Raw genomic sequence first — 22,859 nt, 5'->3', positions numbered from 1 at the left:
TTGATTAGATAGGCACATACACACACACACACGCACATGCACACGCGCACACACACACACACACACACACGCACGCGCACACGCACACGCACACGCACACCCGCACACATTGACTCTATAGGTCGTCTCACATGCATGTACACCTATTGTACACACATACAGACATGCACACACAGTTAAGTTACATAGTTAATAGTCATGTTAATTTCAGGTGTTGCTTTACCTTCTTAATGTCATCTAAGGTGTGTATTTCGGGCGACAGCCCGCCATGGACGCACAGAAACTGTTGGTTCATGAGAGCGGCCAAGGGAAGGCAGTCGAATGCATCCATACATGAGTCATACACCTGCTCTGAGTACTTGATTTTACCTGAAAGGGTAAATATACAAAATAAAGGGTAATATATGTATATGTTTTGTCAGCAATTGCTCACACTCAGTTATGGAATGAAACAGGGGAGAAAACGAAGACAGCTAGAAAGCCTTTTATACCGTCCTTCCTTATTCAATGGCACGGGAAACATGACAGTATGTTCCTTTAAATATTTAAACTCATCGAGGCTCACTCACTCGTCTTAGTTTCTTGTCCTACACAAATATCTGTGTGTGTGTGTGTGTGTGTGTGTGTGTGTGTGTGTGTGTGTGTGTGTGTGTGTGTGTGTGCGTGTGCGTGTGCGTGTGCGTGTGCGTGTGCGTGTGCGTGTGCGCGTGTGCACGTGTGCATGTGTGTGTGTGCGGTATGTGTGAGGGTTAGTATTATCAACGCCCCAGTTCCCATGAACAACAATATTTGTCCCTTTTTTTGTTTTTGTCATATTAATTCCTTGTTCCTTCTGTTAATAATAATGAATACCGAATAAGAAGTGACAATTAAACATTAGTAAGACAAACATACCTAAGGCAGAAAGACAATAATAAAAAGTGAGAGGTACTCACATTCTTGTTTGAAGGTGAAATATTCTGTCAAATGTCTACATTCGTGATTTCCTCGCAGTAAAAATAGTGTCTTTGGATAGAGGATTTTCAGCGACCAGAGGTATAAAACACACTGTCAAGAAAGCAGAGAGGGAAAATATTTGATTTGCACAAACAGAGAGAAAAATATCTAATCATGTGCATCTCTGGGTCCACATGGGAGCGCACCTGGGCACGCAGGTGGGGTTCAACGAGAGTTAACCCATTAAGACCGGGAACGCATCTGTGTCATTTTAAGATTTCTTTGGCTATTCAAAAATAGCAGATATACAAGCTCATGAGCTTGTATATCTACAATTTTTTTTGAAAAATCGTGAACATTTTTAACTCCGATATGTGCTTCTGAGGGTCCCTTGAACAACATATTTTAAGATGGGGGTCCCCGGCCAAATACATATTATTTTGGGGGTCTTGACATGGAGAAGTTGGAGCACCACTGATAAACTGCTAGGATTTAAGTTCAAATGCACACGCTGCGTCATTCGTGCACAAGACAAGTGTTTAAAATAATAAAGCTTCAGTGAAAATGTGGTGTTTTAGAAGTGCTAAGGATACAGATTAGATACAAGACACATGGATTATACTCTGACAGCTGTATTGGAGTTTATAAATGGATTTTTGATATAGTTTTGCTGTTGTTAATCCTGGACCCCTATTTCCCCTATTTTCCTATTCTTCATTAACCGGGAAGGAATGTGACACAAATAAAAATACTGCATGAATTCAGGTCTTCACACGGTGAGTAGTTGATAGATTTTTTTTTTGTATGTTGCTACATATCAGTGGTTCTCAAACTTTTTCATGTCGAGGGTCCCCAAAATGAGATGGGGGCCGCGGACCCCCATCTCAAAATATCTTGTTCCATGGACCCCCCAGAAGCAAAGATTTGAGTAAAAAATGTTCGCTTTATATATGTGATTTGCACAAATGTTCACAAATTTGAAAAAAATAGCAGATCTACAAGCTCACAGCGCGGCACTCAGTGCCGCGCTGTGAGCTTGTATATCTGCTATTTTAATAGCCAAAGTATAACATAACTGTAACTGCCCAAACTCTTGAATGAAAAAGGTGTCAAATATGGCGAGGCGCTCATTAACGTACCTCAATACTGAAGTAGCCGCGGTCCACATAGTCCCCGAGGAACAGGTACCGTGTCGTGGCTGGAGATCCCCCCACTTCAAACAGCTTCATGAGGTCAAAGAACTGCCCATGGATGTCTCCACACACTGAAACACAACGACACCCACACGGAGGACACCGTCAACCCATTTCTATGCTCTGTCTTTCGTGTGTATTTGTGTGTGTGTGTGTGTACTGTACACACAAGAATGCATGCATGTCTCTTTTTAGGTTGGTTGGTTGGTTAAGATAGAAGATATCAGCACAAGCACATACTGTATATGACGAAATATACTGTATAAGAAATGTATATCTGGGACGTGTGTGAAAAGCCTGAAAAAAGCCTGTGCGCGCACACACACACACACACACACACACACACACACACACACACACACACACACACACACACACACACACAGACTGAGAAGGACAAACACTGAGGTGTGATTCTATCAAATCAGACGCAGATTGATTAACAAATAGATCAATTGGTCAATAGATGCTGTAGTTCGACCAATCAACAGGCACGCAGAATCAGACACACACAGATAGAACGATAGCGTGAGAGAGGGAAACGAGAGAAGATGAGGGCGTTGCAAACTCTTGTTGCCATGGTGATCTGTGTTTTAGGGATAAATAAATAACCAAAATGTCTCCTGTAGGGCTCATGCGTTATCGTTACACGCTGGCATCCTTTTGCCCGAGAGGTGTTTTCTCGATCTCCCCCTCTGTGGGAGGCAGTGGTGTGTGCCTGGGTGTCGCTCTGAATTCCTGGGCTCTGCTATAGCCTCTGTCTTTTCTCATCTCTGAGGAGAAAAGCCTGGCAACGAGCGAGTTGCCAGAGCGCGTCTTCCGTTGTATGTGCTTCCCCCAGAAGATTTCTTTTTTCGACCAATCACAACATGGGTTTCATGCACAGAGAGGATGTAAACAGATCGGCAAAGCATCAACGTCATTTCCTTGGGGCGGTACTCCCGCTTTCCACTTCCAACCTTGCGTGCCTGTGTTGGGCATGGCATGTGTTTTGAGCTTGTAGATCTGCTATTTTTGCTATGAACGGAGGTGTGCCTTGAAATTTTGACTTGCCCATTGGTATGCGTTGGGCACACAAAACCACTGCTCTAAAGATGTGTCAGGAGAGGTCTAAAAAACGAGCAGTCATCTAAAATGTAATATAAAGGCTACAGGATAACTATAACTAACTATTAGGATAACGCTTATGTCCCCTGTCCAAAACAATGAGAACAAGAGTTCCCATCTCCATGCCAACGGCAGAAGTTTGGTCCAGCAAACCAGGGACGACAACCAACGCCGCGCGGCTGCAACCACACGAGATAGGAGACGCCGTCAGATAATGTGCGATTTTTGTCTTTTTGTCTTTTTGTCTTACGAGTACCAAACAACAAGAATCTGGGAGCACGTGTCCCCTGCAGATGTTGAAGATTCAACACAACGGCCCTGGAGTGCAAGGCTCCATCTCCTTGCATGCCTTCAATTTTTCATTACCTTCTTTCTCCTTCTCTTCCACTTCTCATTTCCACTCTCCCATCTCCTCTCTTTTCTGTCTCCCCTATCAGCTGCGCTGTGGCCTTCGCCCACTCAAAGCTTAGAGCAATGTGAGTGGGAGACTCTGCTTGTGTGACTAAAGCAATCGAACACATGCGCGCGCACGCACACACAACATACCTATGCAAGTAGAGATTCATAACTAAACGGCGCATGAATTTGTGCGTGCGCGCGCACACACACACACACACACACACACACACACACACACACGCACGCACGCACGCACGCACGCACGCACGCACGCACGCACGCACGCACGCACGCACGCACGCACGCACGCACGCACACACACACTGCTGCAGACGTTCAAACCTCATTCTAGATCTAGAGAGGATGAAACCCACCTCCACAGTCCCCACGCTCACCAAAGCCCATACGCGATACTGAGCTTGTCATCCATATTTCATACTTAATACATAAAGCCTCCATTTTCCTAACGCCAGTCGACAAGAGGATCCCGGGTCGTCTCCTGTGGTGAATGACAATGCTGTCTGAATCACTCTAGACCAGATCACAATGTTTGAATGTTTGTAAGGAAACGGGTATTTTCAGATAGAATGTCTATACGGACGTTTTCACAATATGAAATAAAGTGTCCGGAACATATATTTCTAATGGTCAATAACAATATAATAAGTGTCCTATTCTTCCAGAAGTAATGTTAATGAATAATACTGCTCCAATGCCACGCTGCCAGGGTTATCTACCCGGAGATCCATTTTTGGTTGTGGTGATTCGGTTTATAGTGGCTCAACTTGTTAGTTCGCCGCCAATCTGGGAACCCATCGCCAAATAAAAAGGAAAAACACCCCCCTCTGCTGTTTTTTACTCTTTCACTTGGCTCTGGGGGGGCCTATACGGTGGACCCGCGCGCAAGGAAACCGGGGTTTTTGGTCTGCCTTCAGCGCTCCACTTCCGGTGGTGCGACTATGTTTTCATTCCCACTAACAATATTTCTCCACGGAACACTAACACCAATTCTCCCAAAGAACATGCATCGTTTTGGTTATAAGCCCACTTGTTTCTATGAGGAAAGAGCGATTTAAAATGTCGGCTTCGAGGACGCTATTGTTAAATGAGTTTTGGCTTGTTTCTAGTGGGGAAGGAACAGCAAACACGTAAATCCCGCCCACTACATTTGATTGGGTAAAGCGCGGCTTCCCGATCTGATAGCACGCCCACTTGTAACCAATGTGCACGGGTTGTCAACACGGCTACCGACAGATTCAAACGCAGAGCAGAATCTGTTCTTGAGAGATTAGTTCGCCGCTGACCCCATGAACAACCAAGATGTGTTTAAATTCAACCGAAGGCCTGCAGTTTTGGTGCATTTTTATAGCACCTTTATCCAAGGCACTTTACAAAGTGCATTTCATTCACCCATTCACACACCCACGGCGGAGGAAATCATGCAAGGCAACAACCTGCTCTTCGGGAGCAATTAGGGGATCAGGGTCTTAGCTCAAGGACACTTCGGCACTGACTCTTGGGGGGGGGGCCCGTGATCGAACTGGGAAGCCACTCTACCTCCTGAGCCACACTACCATCCATTAAGTAGTATCTAAAATAGCACCCAATGAACACACCAGTGGTTTCGTAAAGCTCTCGAGAACAGGGATATGAATTTCTGCAGTCCTGCTATATAGTAGGCCTACTCCTGTTTCATGATGACATAACAAAGGCACAACTCTGAAAGTGATGGCTCCCTGCTGTAAGAACACTCATACGCACACACGCACACAAACGCACACAAACACACGTACGCACTACGCACGCACACACACACGCACACACACACACACACACACACACACACACACACACACACACACACACACACACACACACACACACACACACACACACACGGACATGGACACACACACACACACACACACACACGGACACACGGACACACGGACATGGACACACACACACGGACACGGACACACGCACGCACGCACGCACGCACGCACGCACGCACGCACGCACGCACGCGCGCGCGCGCGCACGCACACACACACACACACACACACACACACACACACACACACACACGCACACACGCACACACTGTTTCCCTGTGTCCCTGAAAGAATCACTCTCACCTCCATGTAGGACTAATTGTCTCTACAGAAATACAGCACAGGAATGTAGCACACCAGCTAAACGGCTCAGCTCCCAGCGGTAGGAATAGAGACTCGTGTCACTCATAATTGTACCACATACTAAATGGAACATGCTTCTAGGCCAGTGTTCCCAATGTGGGAACAGTGTTGAGGTCCTGTCGGTTTAGAGGTAATACAATGTTTTTAAATGTGTTGCACGAAATCAAAACAAATTTTCCTGACCATTTCGAAATAAGTCCTTCGCTCTCGTCCACTGTCTCTAGCCGCGTGTTCTCAGTGTGTCATCGATCCGACTCCACATACAGTATCTGTTGCCTTGTATAACTAACATGGTCAACACCCACATGATGTAACATTATTGTACAGTACAGCAATGATATTGTTAGATTTTAACCCATTAAGACCGGGAAAGCATCTGTGTCATTTTAGATCTTTTTATACGTTATATACAAGCTCACAGCACGTCACTTCGTGCTTTGTTAGGTCTTAATAGGTTAAACATGCCTGAGATACACGTGGAGGGGGGGGGGTCTCAGCTTTTGTCAGATGTAAGCGGGCGCCAGCCAGGATAAAAGGTTAGGAACCACTGTTCTAAGCCATGTTCATACTGTCAGAGATGTCTCTGGATGTCTGTGTGTGTGAACAGCGAATCTCCGGCACCGGTGGACTGATCGGCGCGTATCAGAGTCTAGGTGCCCTGTCAAGGACCCCCATTTGAAAATATATGCCAGGGACCCCCATGAGAGAACATTTTTACGGCTCTAGCAATGATTCTCAACCATTTTAGTTTCAAGGACCCCCAGTTTGACATGCAGTAGGCTACGGACCCCCATTTAATGACATTTCTATCTCTGGGACCCCAATTTATATTGTAAAACCAATGTTAATGTAACTCTGACGGTGTACAAATGGGACCAAATGAACCCGTTAGGAACAACCAAGAGAGACGGGGTGTCATCACCGTGCTGGCTTGTGGGGGACATTTTTGTCAAAATTCTATTTTTGCCATGGACATGCAAATGAGCGGACAATAATATTACCAGAAACATATAAAGATCTAGCCCTAATATACTGTATAGTACAGTGGTCAAGGGACCTTCGGGGGTTCCTTGAGGGTGGTCTGTAACTCTGAGAGTGTTCCAAGGAACCATTTGGTTCCATTGGTACAGAGTTATGGGGGTCCTTGAAAAGTCTGTAGTGGACTCCTAATGTGCCTCTTAATGTGCCGTCAGCGTAAATCAGTGTCATAGTCTCATTAGGCTACATATTCTGGAGAAAACCTGGAGACTGACATTCAGTAATTGGGTCTCGTGACCAAAATAAGAACATTATAATGTTATGTTGTCGATAACAAAATTGAACATTTGCCACGGAAAACATGTGTACGTGTACGGACATATTGATGACCCCCTGCGATAAGAGAGGCCTGTCTGAGGATCTATAAGGCTGCGCTCAGGCTCATACGGGACCAGCACACACTAAAAATGGAAATGACCTTTTCCATTGCATCGCTCTATACGTGGGAAGTCAAAGATTCCAACTCTCCGACAATGATACTAATGAAGGCTCTGTTCCATTATGGTCAAACAGAGTCAGGGTACTGATATTGTGCATGTTGACTCACTGGAAACACTCTGTTACACCAGTGGGTCTACAGTTGGGGTCCAGGGACCCTCATGGGCTTCCAAATGGCCCCTTACAGGTGTGTAACTCTGTCCATTTGGTTCCATTTGTACACTCTCAGAGTTATGGGGGTTGTGGAAACCACTGTGCTAGACTAAATGGAACAGAGCCTTCATTAGTATCATTGGTAAGTGGTAACACCTGTGAATGTCTTCATAATAATGGCTGCTGTGAATAGAGCCTATTGCTTCACCAATCTATCTGCCTGCCTCCCCTCCCCTCCCCTCCCCCCCGGCCTGACCTCACCAAATTTGGAGCGACGACCCTCTGCACTCTGATTGGTTAGAAAAAATGGAAGGTTCACTCCCACTCCTAGGCCACAGTTCCTGCAACGTTACCCCAGGCTTTTTTTCTTTGGGGCGGGGCTTAACTCATTTCAGTTCGTCCCTATTGGTGGTCTGAGTCCACTTACCAAATTTGTACTTGGTAGCATGCTGCAAACTGGAATAATGGCTGTTTAAAGCCCAGCCAATGGGCAGACAGAGGGGGCGGGGCTTAAGTAATTACAGTTCGTCCCTATTGGTGGTTTTAGTCCATGTCCAAAATTTGTACTCCGTAGCATGCTGCGAACTTGAGTTATGGCTGTTTAAAGGCCAGCCAATGGGAAGACAGAGGGGGCGGGGCTTGAGCAATTCATGCTCGGCCCGTATTGGTGGTCTAAGTCCACATACCAAATTTGGAGTTGGTGGCATGCTGCAAACTGGAGTTATAGCTGTTTAAAATCCTGTGCTCATCCCGTGCTCATACAGGCGGACGTCCCTGGGGGTCCCTGGACCCCTCTTTGATAACCGGTGGCACGTGTGGCAAATGAGAGGAGAGATGGCATAGGCAATCTCCAAGTCTGTGTGTGTGTGTGTGTGTGTGTGTGTGTGCGTGTGCGTGTGTTTGTATGTGTTGTTTCTTTGCCGTGCTCATCCCGGGCTCATACACACAGACACACAGACACACAGACACACAGACAGACACACAGACACCGAGTCAAAGCCACGTATAGAGCGGTTGGCACCGCTAAAAAAAGGCATGGGTTCCTCAAGGCTACCATACCTGTGACCGGTGCCTCGATGTCCAGCATGGTTTTCTCCTGGCGGAGGATGGCCGCTCCCTCGTTGATGATGCGAAGCGCCACGGCCTCGTCCACGCGGCCCTCCTTGGTGAGGTGGGCCTTGAGCATGTCCACGCGGGGCTTCCCTTCGCTGTCGAACACCTCCTTCATCGTGAGGCGATGGCTTAAGGGGAAGGGAACGGCTGAAGAGAAAGCACAAAGACAAGAGAGCACATGTAAATACGGGACATAAAGGTATAGCTGTGATAGTTGTGTATTGGCAAGCTTTAGAGCAAGGGTTCCCAAACTTTTCAGGCCGTGACCCCCCCAAAATAATCGTATTTGAACTGGGGACCCGCTCCCACCCTGACAAGAACAAGGCATCCATTTTGTTTGATTCGGTTCCACAGATAAACATTGTGAAAATAGCCGACCTACAAGCTCACAACGCCTCGCACTGTGAGTGTTTGCCTCTTTATTACATAATATTTGGCAATTTGGCCAATTTGGTATTAAAAAGGTCTTAAAAGTCATTCAATTGTAACTTTAGAAATGTGCAGATACCCTGTATACTGTACACTTATACTGAGACCCCCGGGGACTCCGCCGGGGGTTCCGACCCCGAGTTTGGGAAACCACAGCTTTAGAGAAAACAGCATCTTCCGATTTATGCAATTTGCTATATGGACCATGAACACACTTCCCCACGTCCAAACTCTCAAACAATTGCACATCTCTGACGCTGTCATCTTGCCAACGGCAGCTGGGTTGGGTTTGGGTTGACAGCAGCAGAAAAGATGCTACCGTTGCACTCCCCCGACACCTTTGTACCTACTCAGCAGAGTCACTTATTCCTCGGTGTAACGCCATACATATGGTTGGTGATGACCTATCGCTTAATTAAATGCAGAGAATCCCCCAGACACATTCAAGAGTGGTCCTGCTGTAAATGTTATAACATTTGGCACGATGATGTCATGACATATTAATTATACATCATTCATGCCTCACTTAAAAATGATCTCACGGCCCATTTTTTGGTCTAGATCAGGGGTCTTCAACGTTTTCAGGCCAAGGACCCCCTAGCTGAGAGAGAGATGAAGCAGGGACCCCTCTATATTGTATACAATTGTGTTTAAGATTATATATTTTTTTGTTTACTTGGTCTGCTCTTTTTTCCCTCTACACCTATACCTCTTTGCCAAAAATAGCCGATCTACAAGCCCACAACGCCTCGCAGCGCGAGGCGTTGTGGGCTTGTAGATCTGCTATTTTTGGCTAAAGTTCTCATCAGAAAAGGGATGCTAGGTTTCGAGTGGTTATGGTAAAAAGAAAAATCATATCACATAAAGATTTGGCGGACCCCCTGTAATAACTCTGAGGACCCCCTAGGGGTCCCGGACCCCTGGTCTAGATCCACTGATAGAGAAACATTGATGCACATCTGAAGTGAGGATGCTACCCGTATTCGAATGTATACATAATATATGATAGCTCTTTATCTTGGTCTATAAACAATATTGTCATCAAAATGGGAAGAGGAATCGGTATGACTAGGACGTGTTCTGCTTTCATCACTCCCTCTATAATGAAATCAGTTATATTCATTCTTTGGTTCTCTGTAATTTAGAATACTGCCCTGTAATCTGGTCGTCAGCTACAAAATCTGATTTGAAAAAGTTACAGGTTGCTCAGAATAAAGCGGCTCATCTGGCACTAGGATGTTCATACAGGACAAGTATTAGCTATTATGCATGAACATCTGGCATGGATTATGGTCGAACAGAAATGATCGGTGAGTCTTCTAATGCTACTGCGGAACATTGTTAGCACCAATAAGCCATCTAGCTTGGCTCACCAGTTATAAATGACTTCTGAACATGGTCACAACACTAGAGGAGCAGCTTCTGGTAAAATAAGAACAAAAACAGCACCAAAAACTAATTTTCTAAAACTCACTGGTATATATAGGTCAATAGAACTCTGGAATGCTCTGCCCAAAAACATCTTATCTACAATCCATAACAAAATTACTTTTTTTTTACAAATATGTAACTGTTATTTGTGTATTTGTTTAATTTGACTGGACTGTTGGATTTGATTTTATAATGTTAATGTGTCTTTTTTTTATAGATTTTTATTACATTTTTATTGATTTCTTTTTAATTTAATTTTAATTTGTACATTTGTATTGTATTCGCTATGTTCAGGACCCCAGGAAGACGAGTGGCTCATTGATGTGTCTCTAATGGTGATCCTTTAATAAATATAAACATAAACATATATTGGATGTATCAAGTCTATTAGGGACGTGTTTTATGTCATTGTTTTAAGCTATTGTTATTTCCTCGATATGGCATCAACAGAACAGTGGTCCCTTTCTCTCATACAACTCTCTTAAATAACTTACACTGCCTTGGTCTTACACAAGTATTTCTCACTACAGTTTACGTGACTCTCATCTGTCTGAAAAAAACAATTAGACCTGCTTTAATTATGGATAATTCCAGAGTATATCATTATTTATTAATTTCTGGAAATCAACAATACATGTAAGTGTGCAATATAACCGCCTCACAATGTTTTTCTGACATAGAAGACAGTTGGCATACAGTTAAGATCAAAATAAGATCAGTATAGGGCTTCATTTTGCACAAATATAAATACGTTGATATGTTTCTCCCTTTTGTTAAGGCCTACAGCTTTTTCAGACAGAAAAAAGCGGTCCAAGTACAGAGACAACTCAGGTCCTGTTTACTAAGTCTGGAACTTTAAGACCGGGAAGTGGGAACGCATCTGTGTCATTTTAGATTGTAGTTATAACCATTATATTATACTTTGGCTATTCAAAATAAGCAGATATACAAGCTGCCACGCTATGAGCTTGTAGATCTGCAATATTTTGAAAAATCGTGAAAATATGTGCAAATCTTTGAATACAAAATATATATTTTTTTACATATATTTAACATTTTTAACTCCAATATTTGCTTCTAGGGGTCCCTGGAACAAGATATTTTGAGATGGGGGTCCGCGGCCAAATACATTTTGGGTGGTCCTTGACATGAAAAAGTTGGAGCACCACTGATACAGCAACATGCTGTTAGGATTTAGAAAACATTTTTAGATATGTATTTGGCCGCGGACCCCCATCTCAAAATGTTTTGTTCCAGGGACCCCCAGAAGCAAAGATTTGAGTTAAAAATGTTCTCTGTAAAAAAGATATATTCAAAGATTTGCACACGTTTCCGAGATTATTCTTTTTTTAATTATTTTTTTGCAGATCTACAAGCTTGCAGCCCGACACGAAGTGACGCGCTGTGAGCTTTTAGATCTGCTATTTTTGAATAGCCAAAGTATAAAATAATGCGTTCAGATGCGTTCCCAGAATGAATGGGTTAAGCGGTTAACTTTTCTGGTGCTGTGCTCTGTGTCTAAAATAAATGTTTTAGATTTAGTTTTTTTTTGCACCTAGCTTGATACTGGCAATGCCACTTTTGCACGGATCACGATATCAGGACCCATTATATCAAATAACACACAATTCCTCTGCAGTAGTTGTTCTTTGTCAGGCGCCGCGGTCTTGTAAGAATATCTCATGACCCACTTTTGGACCGTGCCCGCTGATTGTGAAACCCTGTTGTAGTGGTTTTGTTACAACTTAACCCATTGAGACCTGAAGCCGATTCTACATGTCTCCTAAATCTCAACAGTATTCAGAAAAACGTATGTTTCTATATCAGTGGTTCTCAATCTTTTTCATGTCGCGGACCCCCAATATTATATGTATTTGGTCGCGGACCCCCATCAAAATATTTTGTTCCAGGGACCCCCCAGAAGCAAAGATTTCAGTTAAAAATGTTCGCTTTAAAAATATATATATTCAAAGATTTGCACACATTTTCACGATTTTTCAAAAATAGCAGATCTACAAGCTCATAGCGCGGCACTCGGTGCCGCGCTATGAGCTTGTAGATCTGCTATTTTTGAATAGCCCAAAGTGTAAAATAATGCTTTTTAGTTCAAATCTAAAAATGACACAGTTCCAGGTCTTAATGGGTTAAGCATTTCAGGTTCTGGTAGGTTCTTCTAACTCAAGATTGCCTGTATTGTCAAATGAACCATGGCTATACATGGATCAGAGAAACAGAAACACATCCACATGGCAAACCTCTTCCATATGTGGTTATATTATTCATTACCCTGCATTATAAATACCTTTATCTGAACTGGCCCCTGCTCAATGTGCCTCTTTTTCCCCCCCATGATATGCCTACTCTGTTTATTGGTGTGTAGCAAATACTGCAGCCTTTATTCAAAATCATAACCATGCAGGCTTACATGGCTCAACACTTTTTTTTTCACATTTGAGAGTGCCAGCTGGGAACTTCAGCTGGGAAGTTCATTGCTCGTTGATGCGTGTACAACAAGATCACATTTAATTTTCAGACTACTCTGCAAAGCATGCAGCCAGCCATAAGGAAAAAGAAAAAAACTAGACTAAATGTTTTCTGATCTTAACCCGTTCAATCTGGGGACGCATATCGTGTCATTTTAAGATTTGTATTCAAAAAATAGCAGATATACAAGCTCATAGCGCGGCACCGAGTGCCGCGCTATGAGCTTGTAGATCTGCATTTTTTCTTTAATCGTGAAAATGTGCGCAAATCTTTGAATGTGTATTTCTTTTTTAAAGCGTTTTGTAACGCTTTAAAAAATACATTTGTAACATTTGTAACTCAAATCTTTGCTTCTGGAGGTCCCTGGAACAACATATTTTACAAATGTTCGCTTTAAAAATATATATATTTAAAGATTTGCACACATTTTCACGATTTTTCAAAAAGAAAATAGCAGATCTACTCATGAGCTTGTACATCTGCTATTGTTTTGAATAGCCAAAGAAATCTAAAAATGACACAGATTCTTTCTGGTCTAAATGGGTTAATATGCCATGAACAGCAACATAATAAGGTGTGTGTGTGTGAGTGTGTGTGTGTGTGTGTGTGTGTGTGTGTGTGTGTGTGTGCGTGTGCGTGTGCGTGTGCGTGTGCGTGTGCGTGTGCGTGTGCGTGTGCGTGTGCGCGTGCACGTGCGCGTGTGTGTGTGTGTCTTTCCGTGGTATCATTCTGTGATCATTGCATTGTAAAATAGATGGATGTAGCACGTTTGCTGCTTTAGATACAGTACATATCCTCCTAGCTACACAGTGGGAGCCTACATAAGACCTCTTTCATTAGGGAAGAGCTTTTACAATAGATTTACCTACAATTACAAATAGCACGATATTGGACAAATGCTTTAATATCTCTGCTTCATTCTTCAATGACTTGCAGAGGGCGGAATTGATTCCACCCCATCAGGTTGGGGTTTCCCCACCCCTGAGTATGATGTAAGTGTGTGTGTGTGTGTGTGTGTGTGTGTGTGTGTGTGTGTGTGTGTGTGTGTGTGTGCGTGTGCGTGTGCGTGTGCGTGTGCGTGCGCGTGCGCGCGCGTGTGTGTGTGTGTGTGTGAAAGAGAGAGAGAGAGAGAGAGAGAGAGAGTAGTACAAATTGACAGCTCACTTCTACTGGGCACCCAAGCAAAGTGGAACTAGTCTACTGTATGCTGTATGTTGCCGGGCAACAGCAGAGGCAGCTGAATACTGTAGTGCAGCCAGCATGGAATGCTGCAATTTACATGGAAGGCTCAGCAGATGCAGAATGCAGAATAGATGGGATGCAAATGCAAGTGTAAGTGCAGATGCAGATGCAAGTGCAGGTGCAGACGCGAGTGCAGGTGCAGATGTAGTGTGGGTGCAGGTGCAAGTGCAGGTGCAGATCCAGGTGCACGTGCACGTGCAGAATCTGCAGACGTGTGTAGTTGTAGGTGCCGCCGATGCAGATGTAGACGCAAATGCAGGCGCAGATGTAGATGCACGTGCACATGCAGATACTGATGCAGAAGTGTACACAGATGCAGATCCAGAAGCCACATAATCTACCACTTCCGTCACTCCGTTTCTTTAGCATTAATGGTGCACACATAATCATATTCACATGGGAGACATTTTGCTCTTACATCATACTCGGGGGTGGGAAACCCCCACACCTGACGGTGGGGTGTAATCAATTCTGCCCTCCGTTGACTGTCTTTGACCGAATGAAGCTTTCAAAAGCCCTCCTACTCCATGATGAAGAAGGTATTGCGTTATCAAGGTCTTTTAGCCAGTTTATATTAGTCAGATTATATTGTATTTTTCTACATTGTGGTTCATAAAAGGCCCTTAGAAACAAAGAAGAGATATTGGGTTTTTGTTATGATTTATCTATGGTGGCACAAACACAAATAATACTATTTCTAAACGTTTAAATTGGTTAAATTACAATTAGATGTGACTTATAAAGTCATATCCCATAGTGATATGGTTGGAACATTATGTTTTAGCACCTTTGTTCTAAACGCATAATTGAGGACCCAGAATAATAGCAGTTAATTGCATTCACCTAGTAGTAGATGGTAGAAGTAGTGGTTCATTGTTTTCACCAGGGGTTGCACCAGCTATTCAAAAATAAATGCAATATAAATTACTATGTTTGTGTGTACAGGCCATACTAAAGATCTTAGTAACTACTAGTAAGTTTCAAACTTAAAGGGCAAGACCACTTTGTTAGAGGTTTGGGTTGTGTAGTTACCTTGCCATGATGTAACTCCAAAGGTGGGCAAGAAATAAAAAATAATTGCTCCATTGATTAGAAATTGATAATTCAAAATATGCTCCTCATTGACTTACATTGTACGGTGAAACTGCTCTCAAAGGCACTCTTTTAGCACAAAAACAAACGCAAACAAAGTTGATTCAGACAATATAGAGCATCACCAAACCCAGTACTGTTTTTTTTTTTAATAAAAATGTCAACTTCCTGTTGATTTTGCCATTTTTAATAAGTAGAAAACCCGGACTCGATCAGCGGATCCGGATCCGGATCTTCAAATAGTAAAATCAACAGGACGTTGACATTTTTATTAAAAAAACAAACAGTACTGGGTTTGGTGATGCTCTATATTGTCTGAATCAGCTATGTTTGGGTTCATGTATGTGCTAAAAGAGTGACTTTGAGAGCTGTTTTACCGTACAATGTAAGTCAATGAGGAGCATATTTTGAATTATCAATTTCTAATCAATGGAGCAATTATTTTTTATTTCTTGTCCACCTCTGGAGTTACATCATGGCAAGGTAACTACACAACCCAAACCTCTACCAAAGTGGTCTTACCCTTTAAGATTTACTGATGTCAAACCAAAATGGATATTTACAAGTTTGTAACTCAGAGAGAGTTATGGGGGGAGAAAATGAACTACAAACTAGGGGGTACTTGAAATTAAAAAGTTTGAGAACCACTACTCTATACAAGTCAAGGTAGACTGCAAGGATGAAAACAAGCAGTACTAGTGGGTGGAGAGTTTGGATAAACTGTGTATTCATGGTCATTCAACTAGTACCCCTCGTATCTTAAGAGCCACTTGCTTCTATATTTAAATTCACACAGCCAATGTATTGTACACACAGGTCTAACACTTCAAATGAGCTTAACCACTTAAACCCTATATACTTCATTGAATGGAGTCCCCAAGGAGTCTATACTTGGCCCCATCCCTTTTCCCTTTAAAATGCTGCTGAAAATAGCCAATCCACATGCTCACAACACATCGCAAGTTCTCGCAACATGATGCGTTGTGAGATTGTGGATCGGAATGTTTGTCCCGGAATAGGGACGCTAGGGTTTAGTGTTTAATATAGTTAACTAAAACTAAACTAGCACCTAGAACTAGGTATGAAAAAATAATTGAATTAAAAAATAAAAACTAGACATTAGAAGAAATTAGTAGGAGGCATTGGTGCATAATACAATATTATTGAGACTGCAATGTCTACATGACAATCGGTCAATTTCCTTCATATTGTTATACCTATTCTGAACTTCTTACATCTTGACAAACATCCCGTATTATAATAAAAACGTAAAGGTAGGGTAAGTGATTTTCTTTGGTTAAAATAAGTGTTAAATAGCTGTATATTCTGATAGTACTCATTGCTATAGTGTTTGTTCAGTAAAAGGAGTCTCCAGTCCTTGTCTCTCCAGCTCTTTGTAAACAGAAAATGCATTTTCGTTTCAGTTTCAGTTTCATTTCCAATTTTATCCAATCAGGATAGAGAACTGAATCAGGATATAGATTAAACAAGTGAAATTGGAAGTGATGACACTAAGAAATGAGCAGGCAAAATTGGAACTGGAACACTATAAAAATGAAGCTTAAAAATAGGTACTTTCTCCTGATTGGCTGAGATTTTGACACCTACCGGAAAATGTATTTTTTGTTTATTAAAGAGCTGGAGAGACAGGGAGACTCCTGTTACTGAACAAACACTCTATAGCAATGATTACTATCAGAATGTAGTGCTTTAACCTTTTAACAAAATACTTTTTGTTTTAACCAAAAATTATCACTTACCCTACCTTTAAACTAATACTCAAAACTAATACAAACTAAACTAAAGGTAAACATTTTTAAACGATAAAAACTAAATTGAAATGAGCAAACCCATTCTGGAAACTAACTGAAACTAAACTGAATTGTGAATTGAACGAGAATTACTCAAATGTAATACAAATTCAAACGAATTAGAAAGACAGGCTGGCTATAGTGTTGTTGTGGTCTCAATTATGTTGTTTTATTAGCACCTAATAGTTAAATACTAGTTAATAAAATCCCGGTCACCCCCATCTCCCAAATGCAAGTAAGAAACATCTTCCTTTCTAATGACACTGACCTTTAGTCATCTCTGCTGCTAATTATAATAGAAAAAACAATGCATTCATTAGAAAGTGCTCAGACATGTTTAATTTGCAAAGAACCAGCCAAGCATTTATAAAGTATTTCCAAAGTCTTGCATTTTCACACTTTATTTGAAGCAAGATTTCTAGAAAAATGGCAGCGTCAGCACAACATGCAAGCATCACAGCTGCCACGACAACATGTAGTCATACTGCATGTTACCTTAATGTTCCTGAGAAGGAACTGTGGGTGGGTGGCATGGACTACAGATTATAGAGAGAACGTCTTGTGACCAAGAGATCAGAGATGAATCACAGTTTCAGACAGTCTTTGCACAAGGCAACAGCCAATCGTGTTGAAGTGCCCTTGAGCAAGAAGAACCTGCTCACCCAAGTCCCTCTGGAAAAACTGCATCAGCAAAATATTCTATGTGCACGGTGGTATAACTACACTAACAGGTGAGGAAGTTTATGGTAATTCAAGGGGAAAAGAATGAGAAAATGAACTAAAGATTAAAAATAAAATATAAACTTGGCCAATGGAACCCCTCAATCTCACAGACAAGCCTCTTACACACGTGTCCAAGAAGACAATGGGCTCTATGCACAGCAGCCGTATACAGTAGGAAAGAAATTGCGCCTCTTCCTTACTTCCTTCACAGGTGTTACCAATGATACTAATGAAGGCTCCGTTCCATTCAGGTCAAACAGAGTCAGGGTGCTGATATTGTGCATGTTGGCTCACTGGAAACACTCTGCTACACCAGTGGGTCTCAAAGTGTGGTCCAGGGACCCTCATGGTTCCTTGGGTGTGTAACTCTGAGTGTACAAATGGAACCAAATGGATTTGGTTTCATTTGTACACTCTCAGAGTTGTGGGGGTCCTTGAAATTAAGGAGTTTGAGAACCACTGTGCTACACTAAATGGAACGGAGCCTTCATCACTGGTAACACCTGTTAAGGAAGTAAGGAAGAGGCCCAATTTCTTTCCAATATGGCTGCAGAAGAGACTATGGGAGAGACTATACTCACACAATCGAGTCACTCAATAATATCTCATGATGGGTCTCATGATGACACGCTTTACAGTTGGAGAGTTATTTTCCTCAAGTGCCATGTGACAAAGTATTAATTACTTGAAGCCCCCACCCCGGTGAGGTTAACATGTTGACAGTTACACCATAACCACAACCAGTGGCACTTAAGGAGGCAGTTTACCTCCTATATAACAAATACAAAAATACAAAATAAAACGTTATTCTGATCCTTATAATGTTGCTTGAATTCAATGAATATACTCTCAATATAATACTGACCATACGAATTGTTCCCACAGCAAATAATACAATTATGTTCTTTGGAAAATATAAACTTTTATCAGGAGAATTTGTCTCTCTTAATAATTAATTTCTCTAAAAGTCGACTACATTCTCAATGAAATAGAATAAAATACAAAATCATTAGTTGGACAAGGATAGACAGTGGCCATGATATGGGGTCCCACAGAGCTCCATTATTGGCCCCTGCAGTGATCAGCATCAATGGCTGCTTCGCTCTTTTATCATTATTATTATTATTATTATTATTGTGAAGCCCTTTTCTGCTGCAGGCTACCTGTAGGCTATGGTATGAATGCTCTAAACCTGAGCTCATTAAAATGTAAGCCAAAAGCTCATGCAAGCATTTCATCACTCTACAGTAGGCTATCAGTAAGCAGGGGTGCCAAATGGGAATGAAAAGCAAGGGAAATTCCGAGGGCCCTTGGCTGACAGGGGCCCACCACGATGATAGATTGCATAGTTTAATGAATATCGGGGTTCCACTGTGATGTTGTCACGGTGCCCAGAAAATCCAAGGAGCTTACTCTGTCATAGCATTATGTCCTGGCTTAAATACCACATTGTTCACGCTAAGTATTATTCTCTTCAACTGTCCTTGATCCCACAACTAAGAAAATGGTGTGTAGGCCGAGCCTATACAGTGCATATGGGAAAACTCAGCAGGGCTATAAACAGTAGGCGAGGTTAGGCATGATTGTGGAGCAACTCAACCTCCCTGCATCCTGCATTGATGCAAGTTACCATCTTCTCCCTTAGCTGTGACAGCATGAACTGCTCTACTTTTTCAATATGCAGCTTTATAATTCGTGCATATTTAGAACTCGAAAGATGGCTCACCCAAAACCAGTGGACTACTAAAATGCACCTCATCAAATGTCAATTTCATGCCTCCTTCCTCTCCCCATGGCCCTGTCAGAGCCTGTGAAATCCTGCTGCATCACTGCCTCAACGTCAGTAGCCTACATATGCCGTTATGCTGCCCGGCGCCTGACACACTAATCGAGATGGCAAAACGCTAGAATCAGGATTGGAATTGGTCTTATTTCCCGAAATACACGGAACACAATGAAGCCCCAATTCCTGTCGTCCACGCAGACTGCGCAGCAGAGGGAAAACACTAGCCTTCACTGTTTGTCAACATCAAAGCGAGCCAGTAAAAGCCCAGCATTACAGACAAGATGACCACAACTTGATGATGATGATGGCCCACATCTTATAATCCGCGGTGTGCAAAATAAAGGCCAGATTAAAGCAACAAAAAAAAACAACGAAGCTGACACAGTTAACGCCGATGTTGTTACGCATGCCCCCCCCCCCCCTTCCCCCCAAAAAAACCCATAACGAAGGCGAAAACGTACAGTTTAACTTACATTTCACCATCCGATCGGTGGCGTTTAAATCGATGTCAGCGTTAGACATCTTCATGGGCTGTTGTTGCCGCGTCGAGGGGAAACAACGCGTTTCTTTCTTCTAGAAACGCTGTTTTCTTTTTATTTATTATTTTATCGTCGATGGTGAGTCTTCGCTTCGGTTACGAGAGGACGATCAGGTTGGTGATGTGGCATCACCAGGATGATGCGTCCTTAAGTGTATGATCTGCTGCTGCCTAGTGCTGCTGCTGCTGCTGCTGAGGAGGATGATTTGTGTGGTGCTGCTGCCCACAGTCATCAGAGTGGATGGATGCTGCTGCTCTCTCTCTGCTGCTACCGTGATGCTCTGGACCGCTATGTGGGGGAGGGTGCACGAACTGAGGGAGGGAGAGAGAGATGGAGGGAGGGAGAGGGAGAGAGAGAGAGAGAGAGGAGAGAGAGAGAGAGAGAGAGAGAGAGAGAGAGAGAGAGAGAGAGGAGAGAGAGAGAGAGAGAGAGAGAGAGAGAGAGGGCGGAGGGAGGGCAGGGAAGGAGAGAGAGAGGGGGAGGTAGAGAGAGGGGGGAGGGAGAGAGATAGATAGAGAGGGGGGAGAGAGAGAGAGGAGGGAGAGAGAGATAGTGAGGGCTAGGGAGGGAGAGAGAGAGAGAGAAAGAGAGGAGGGAGAGAGGGGGGAGAGAGAGAGAGAGAGGCTGTACCATTCCGACATGGCGATGAGGGGAACTCCCACGCAAATGTTCCACGGGACTGCCTGATGCCACCATCAGATGGAGGCTGAGACGGGGTTGCCCCACGCATGCACGGGACGCGCGCACGCGCACACACGGCATGTTTTGGCATTTTTTTTGCCATGCCAGCAGAGATGAATGTAGAATAGATCGTTAAACACGTCCTATAGGCCTCGCCTATTCTGACGAATCATGAATTATGCAGCATAGCTGCTGCCCAGAGAGACGCATCATGCAAATGTGATTTCATCCATTTCATTTTCATCATCCGACACACGCGCGTGCATGTCCGCTGCACGTGTGCGTGCGAGTGAGTGAGTTAGAGAGAGAGAGAGAGAGAGAGAGAGAGAGAGAGAACGCTACTTGCATTTCACAAGGTGTGCTCCGAGGGGCGTGCACTGCACACACACACACACACACACACACACACACACACACACACACACAGACACGATTTGGTTACACACCCAAACGTCTCTTGTAGTTGGTTGTAGCTATGAATGATAGTAGCCTAGCTTACTAGTACTACCAGTGCCAGTTCCTGCAAAGTTTCACTTGGTGGTGACAAGGTAGATAGATATAGATGGCTAGATAGATAGATATAGTCTATCTATCTATCTATCTAGCAATCTATAGCTATCGATATCATATAGATAGATAGATAGATAGATAGATAGATAGATAGATAGATAGATAGATAGACAGATAGACAGACAGACAGACAGACAGACAGACAGACAGACAGACAGACAGACAGACAGACAGAGTAGATATAGCCCTGAAACATGACTGTCATGGAACCACTTGTTCCTGAGAATGTTTTACATTTACAACCGGTACATCTACATAAACGTTCAGATTTCAAATACTAAGTGTTGACCCCACGGCCACGGATGTAGCAAGTTAAAGCGCCCGAGTTTAAGTACCCATATCTTCCGTATTGCTCAATAAAAAGCATTTTAATCCGATTGGTGGCCATTTTCTCCGAACTTTCTCCGTATGCTTTCAACTACGCGGTTGGGAGGTGTATTGCACTGAAAATACGGGTATTTAGACTGGGGCGCTTTAACTTGTTACATCCGTGCCCGTGGGGTCAGCACTTAATAATATAAATAAATATTAATAGAAATTTGAAATTTAAACGTTTTGTAGATGTACTGGTTGTAAATGTAAAACATTCTCAAACCAGGAACAAGTGGTTCCATGACGCTTGTGACAGACGAGCGTCATGTGAACCATGGCTAAGATAGATAGAGACAGAGAGACAATGAGAAAGAGACAGACAGACCTTTATTGATCCTGCAGTGCTTTACATTGCAGTGTACAGCCTATCTTTTTCTTTTGGTGTATCATCATCACCAGATGTCCAGCTTAGTGTCGTGCAGCCACTCCCTCGTCTCAGGTCCCAAGTGAAACAGGACGGCCTCAGATGGTGGTCTACAAGGGGACAGGTGGTGATTATGTGGTCGGCAGCCTGCTCAAGCTCCCTAAACTCGCATACTGCACTGTCTGCCATGCAGGTCCCACTTCTTCATACTGTAGATGTTTTGAAGCAGACGACCCCAGTATGCAGGAAGTTCAGCAGGGTCCATTGCCAGCGTGGCAGATCTTCTCCTTTGTACCGGTGGCAATGTGTGGGCCCAGCTGACTCCAACTCCTGATTCCAGAATTCTGCCAGCCATGTGTTTGTAGACAGGTGCTTATAGGGATCCAACTGAACACCTCTTGTGCCGGCTTGTTGTATGGGCGGCAAGACTTGAGTCTGTTTAGAGGCAGCGCTGTTTTAGTGTTGTCATGAAGGGAAATGCCAGTCATATTGCTGAGCATTTTCTTGCCAGAGCAACGATAGCAGTCTCTCGTCGGAGGCTGGCCGGGGCAATTCTCGCTAGGACTGGCAGGTAGAACACAGAGGAGGACTTCAGGCAACCACTTATGATCCGGTGAGCTGGTGAGCGTTGTTAATGACAGCACCAGCCTTTTAGGCATGTGGGCTTCTACAACAGGCTGGGGCAAAGTATTCGGCTGCAGCCTGCAACAAAGACGGCTGCGTGGAGATTTATTTTACCTTGACACCCAGGACACACCAG

The 22,859-nt window shown here is 43.3% G+C and overlaps 1 protein-coding gene across 3 annotated transcripts in view; it reads right to left on the bottom strand.

The window, feature by feature from the left end:
* The window catches only part of ppp3ca (protein phosphatase 3, catalytic subunit, alpha isozyme), a gene marked incomplete at both ends in the record, with an annotated part of 36,997 nt that extends 16,896 nt beyond the window's left edge, over positions 1 to 20,101 (bottom strand). For 2 of the 3 annotated variants that reach the window (XM_084075194.1, XM_084075195.1), the window contains 4 exons: positions 224 to 369; positions 936 to 1,047; positions 2,076 to 2,200; positions 8,522 to 8,717. In XM_084075194.1, the coding sequence (XP_083931320.1) occupies positions 224 to 369; positions 936 to 1,047; positions 2,076 to 2,200; positions 8,522 to 8,690 (552 nt within the window). Of the gene's footprint in view, positions 1 to 223; positions 370 to 935; positions 1,048 to 2,075; positions 2,201 to 8,521; positions 8,723 to 20,046 lie in introns of those variants that run through there. The other variant, XM_084075193.1, reaches the window with a different exon arrangement.
* Between the last annotated feature and the right edge of the window lie 2,758 nt (positions 20,102 to 22,859).

Source organism: Gymnoscopelus microlampas, assembly GCF_963454915.1.
Source record: "Gymnoscopelus microlampas genome assembly, chromosome: 12".
NCBI lineage: Eukaryota > Metazoa > Chordata > Actinopteri > Myctophiformes > Myctophidae > Gymnoscopelus > Gymnoscopelus microlampas.
The sequence above is the reverse complement of the archived record's forward strand: the minus strand, read 5'-3'. Positions and strand labels throughout refer to the sequence as shown.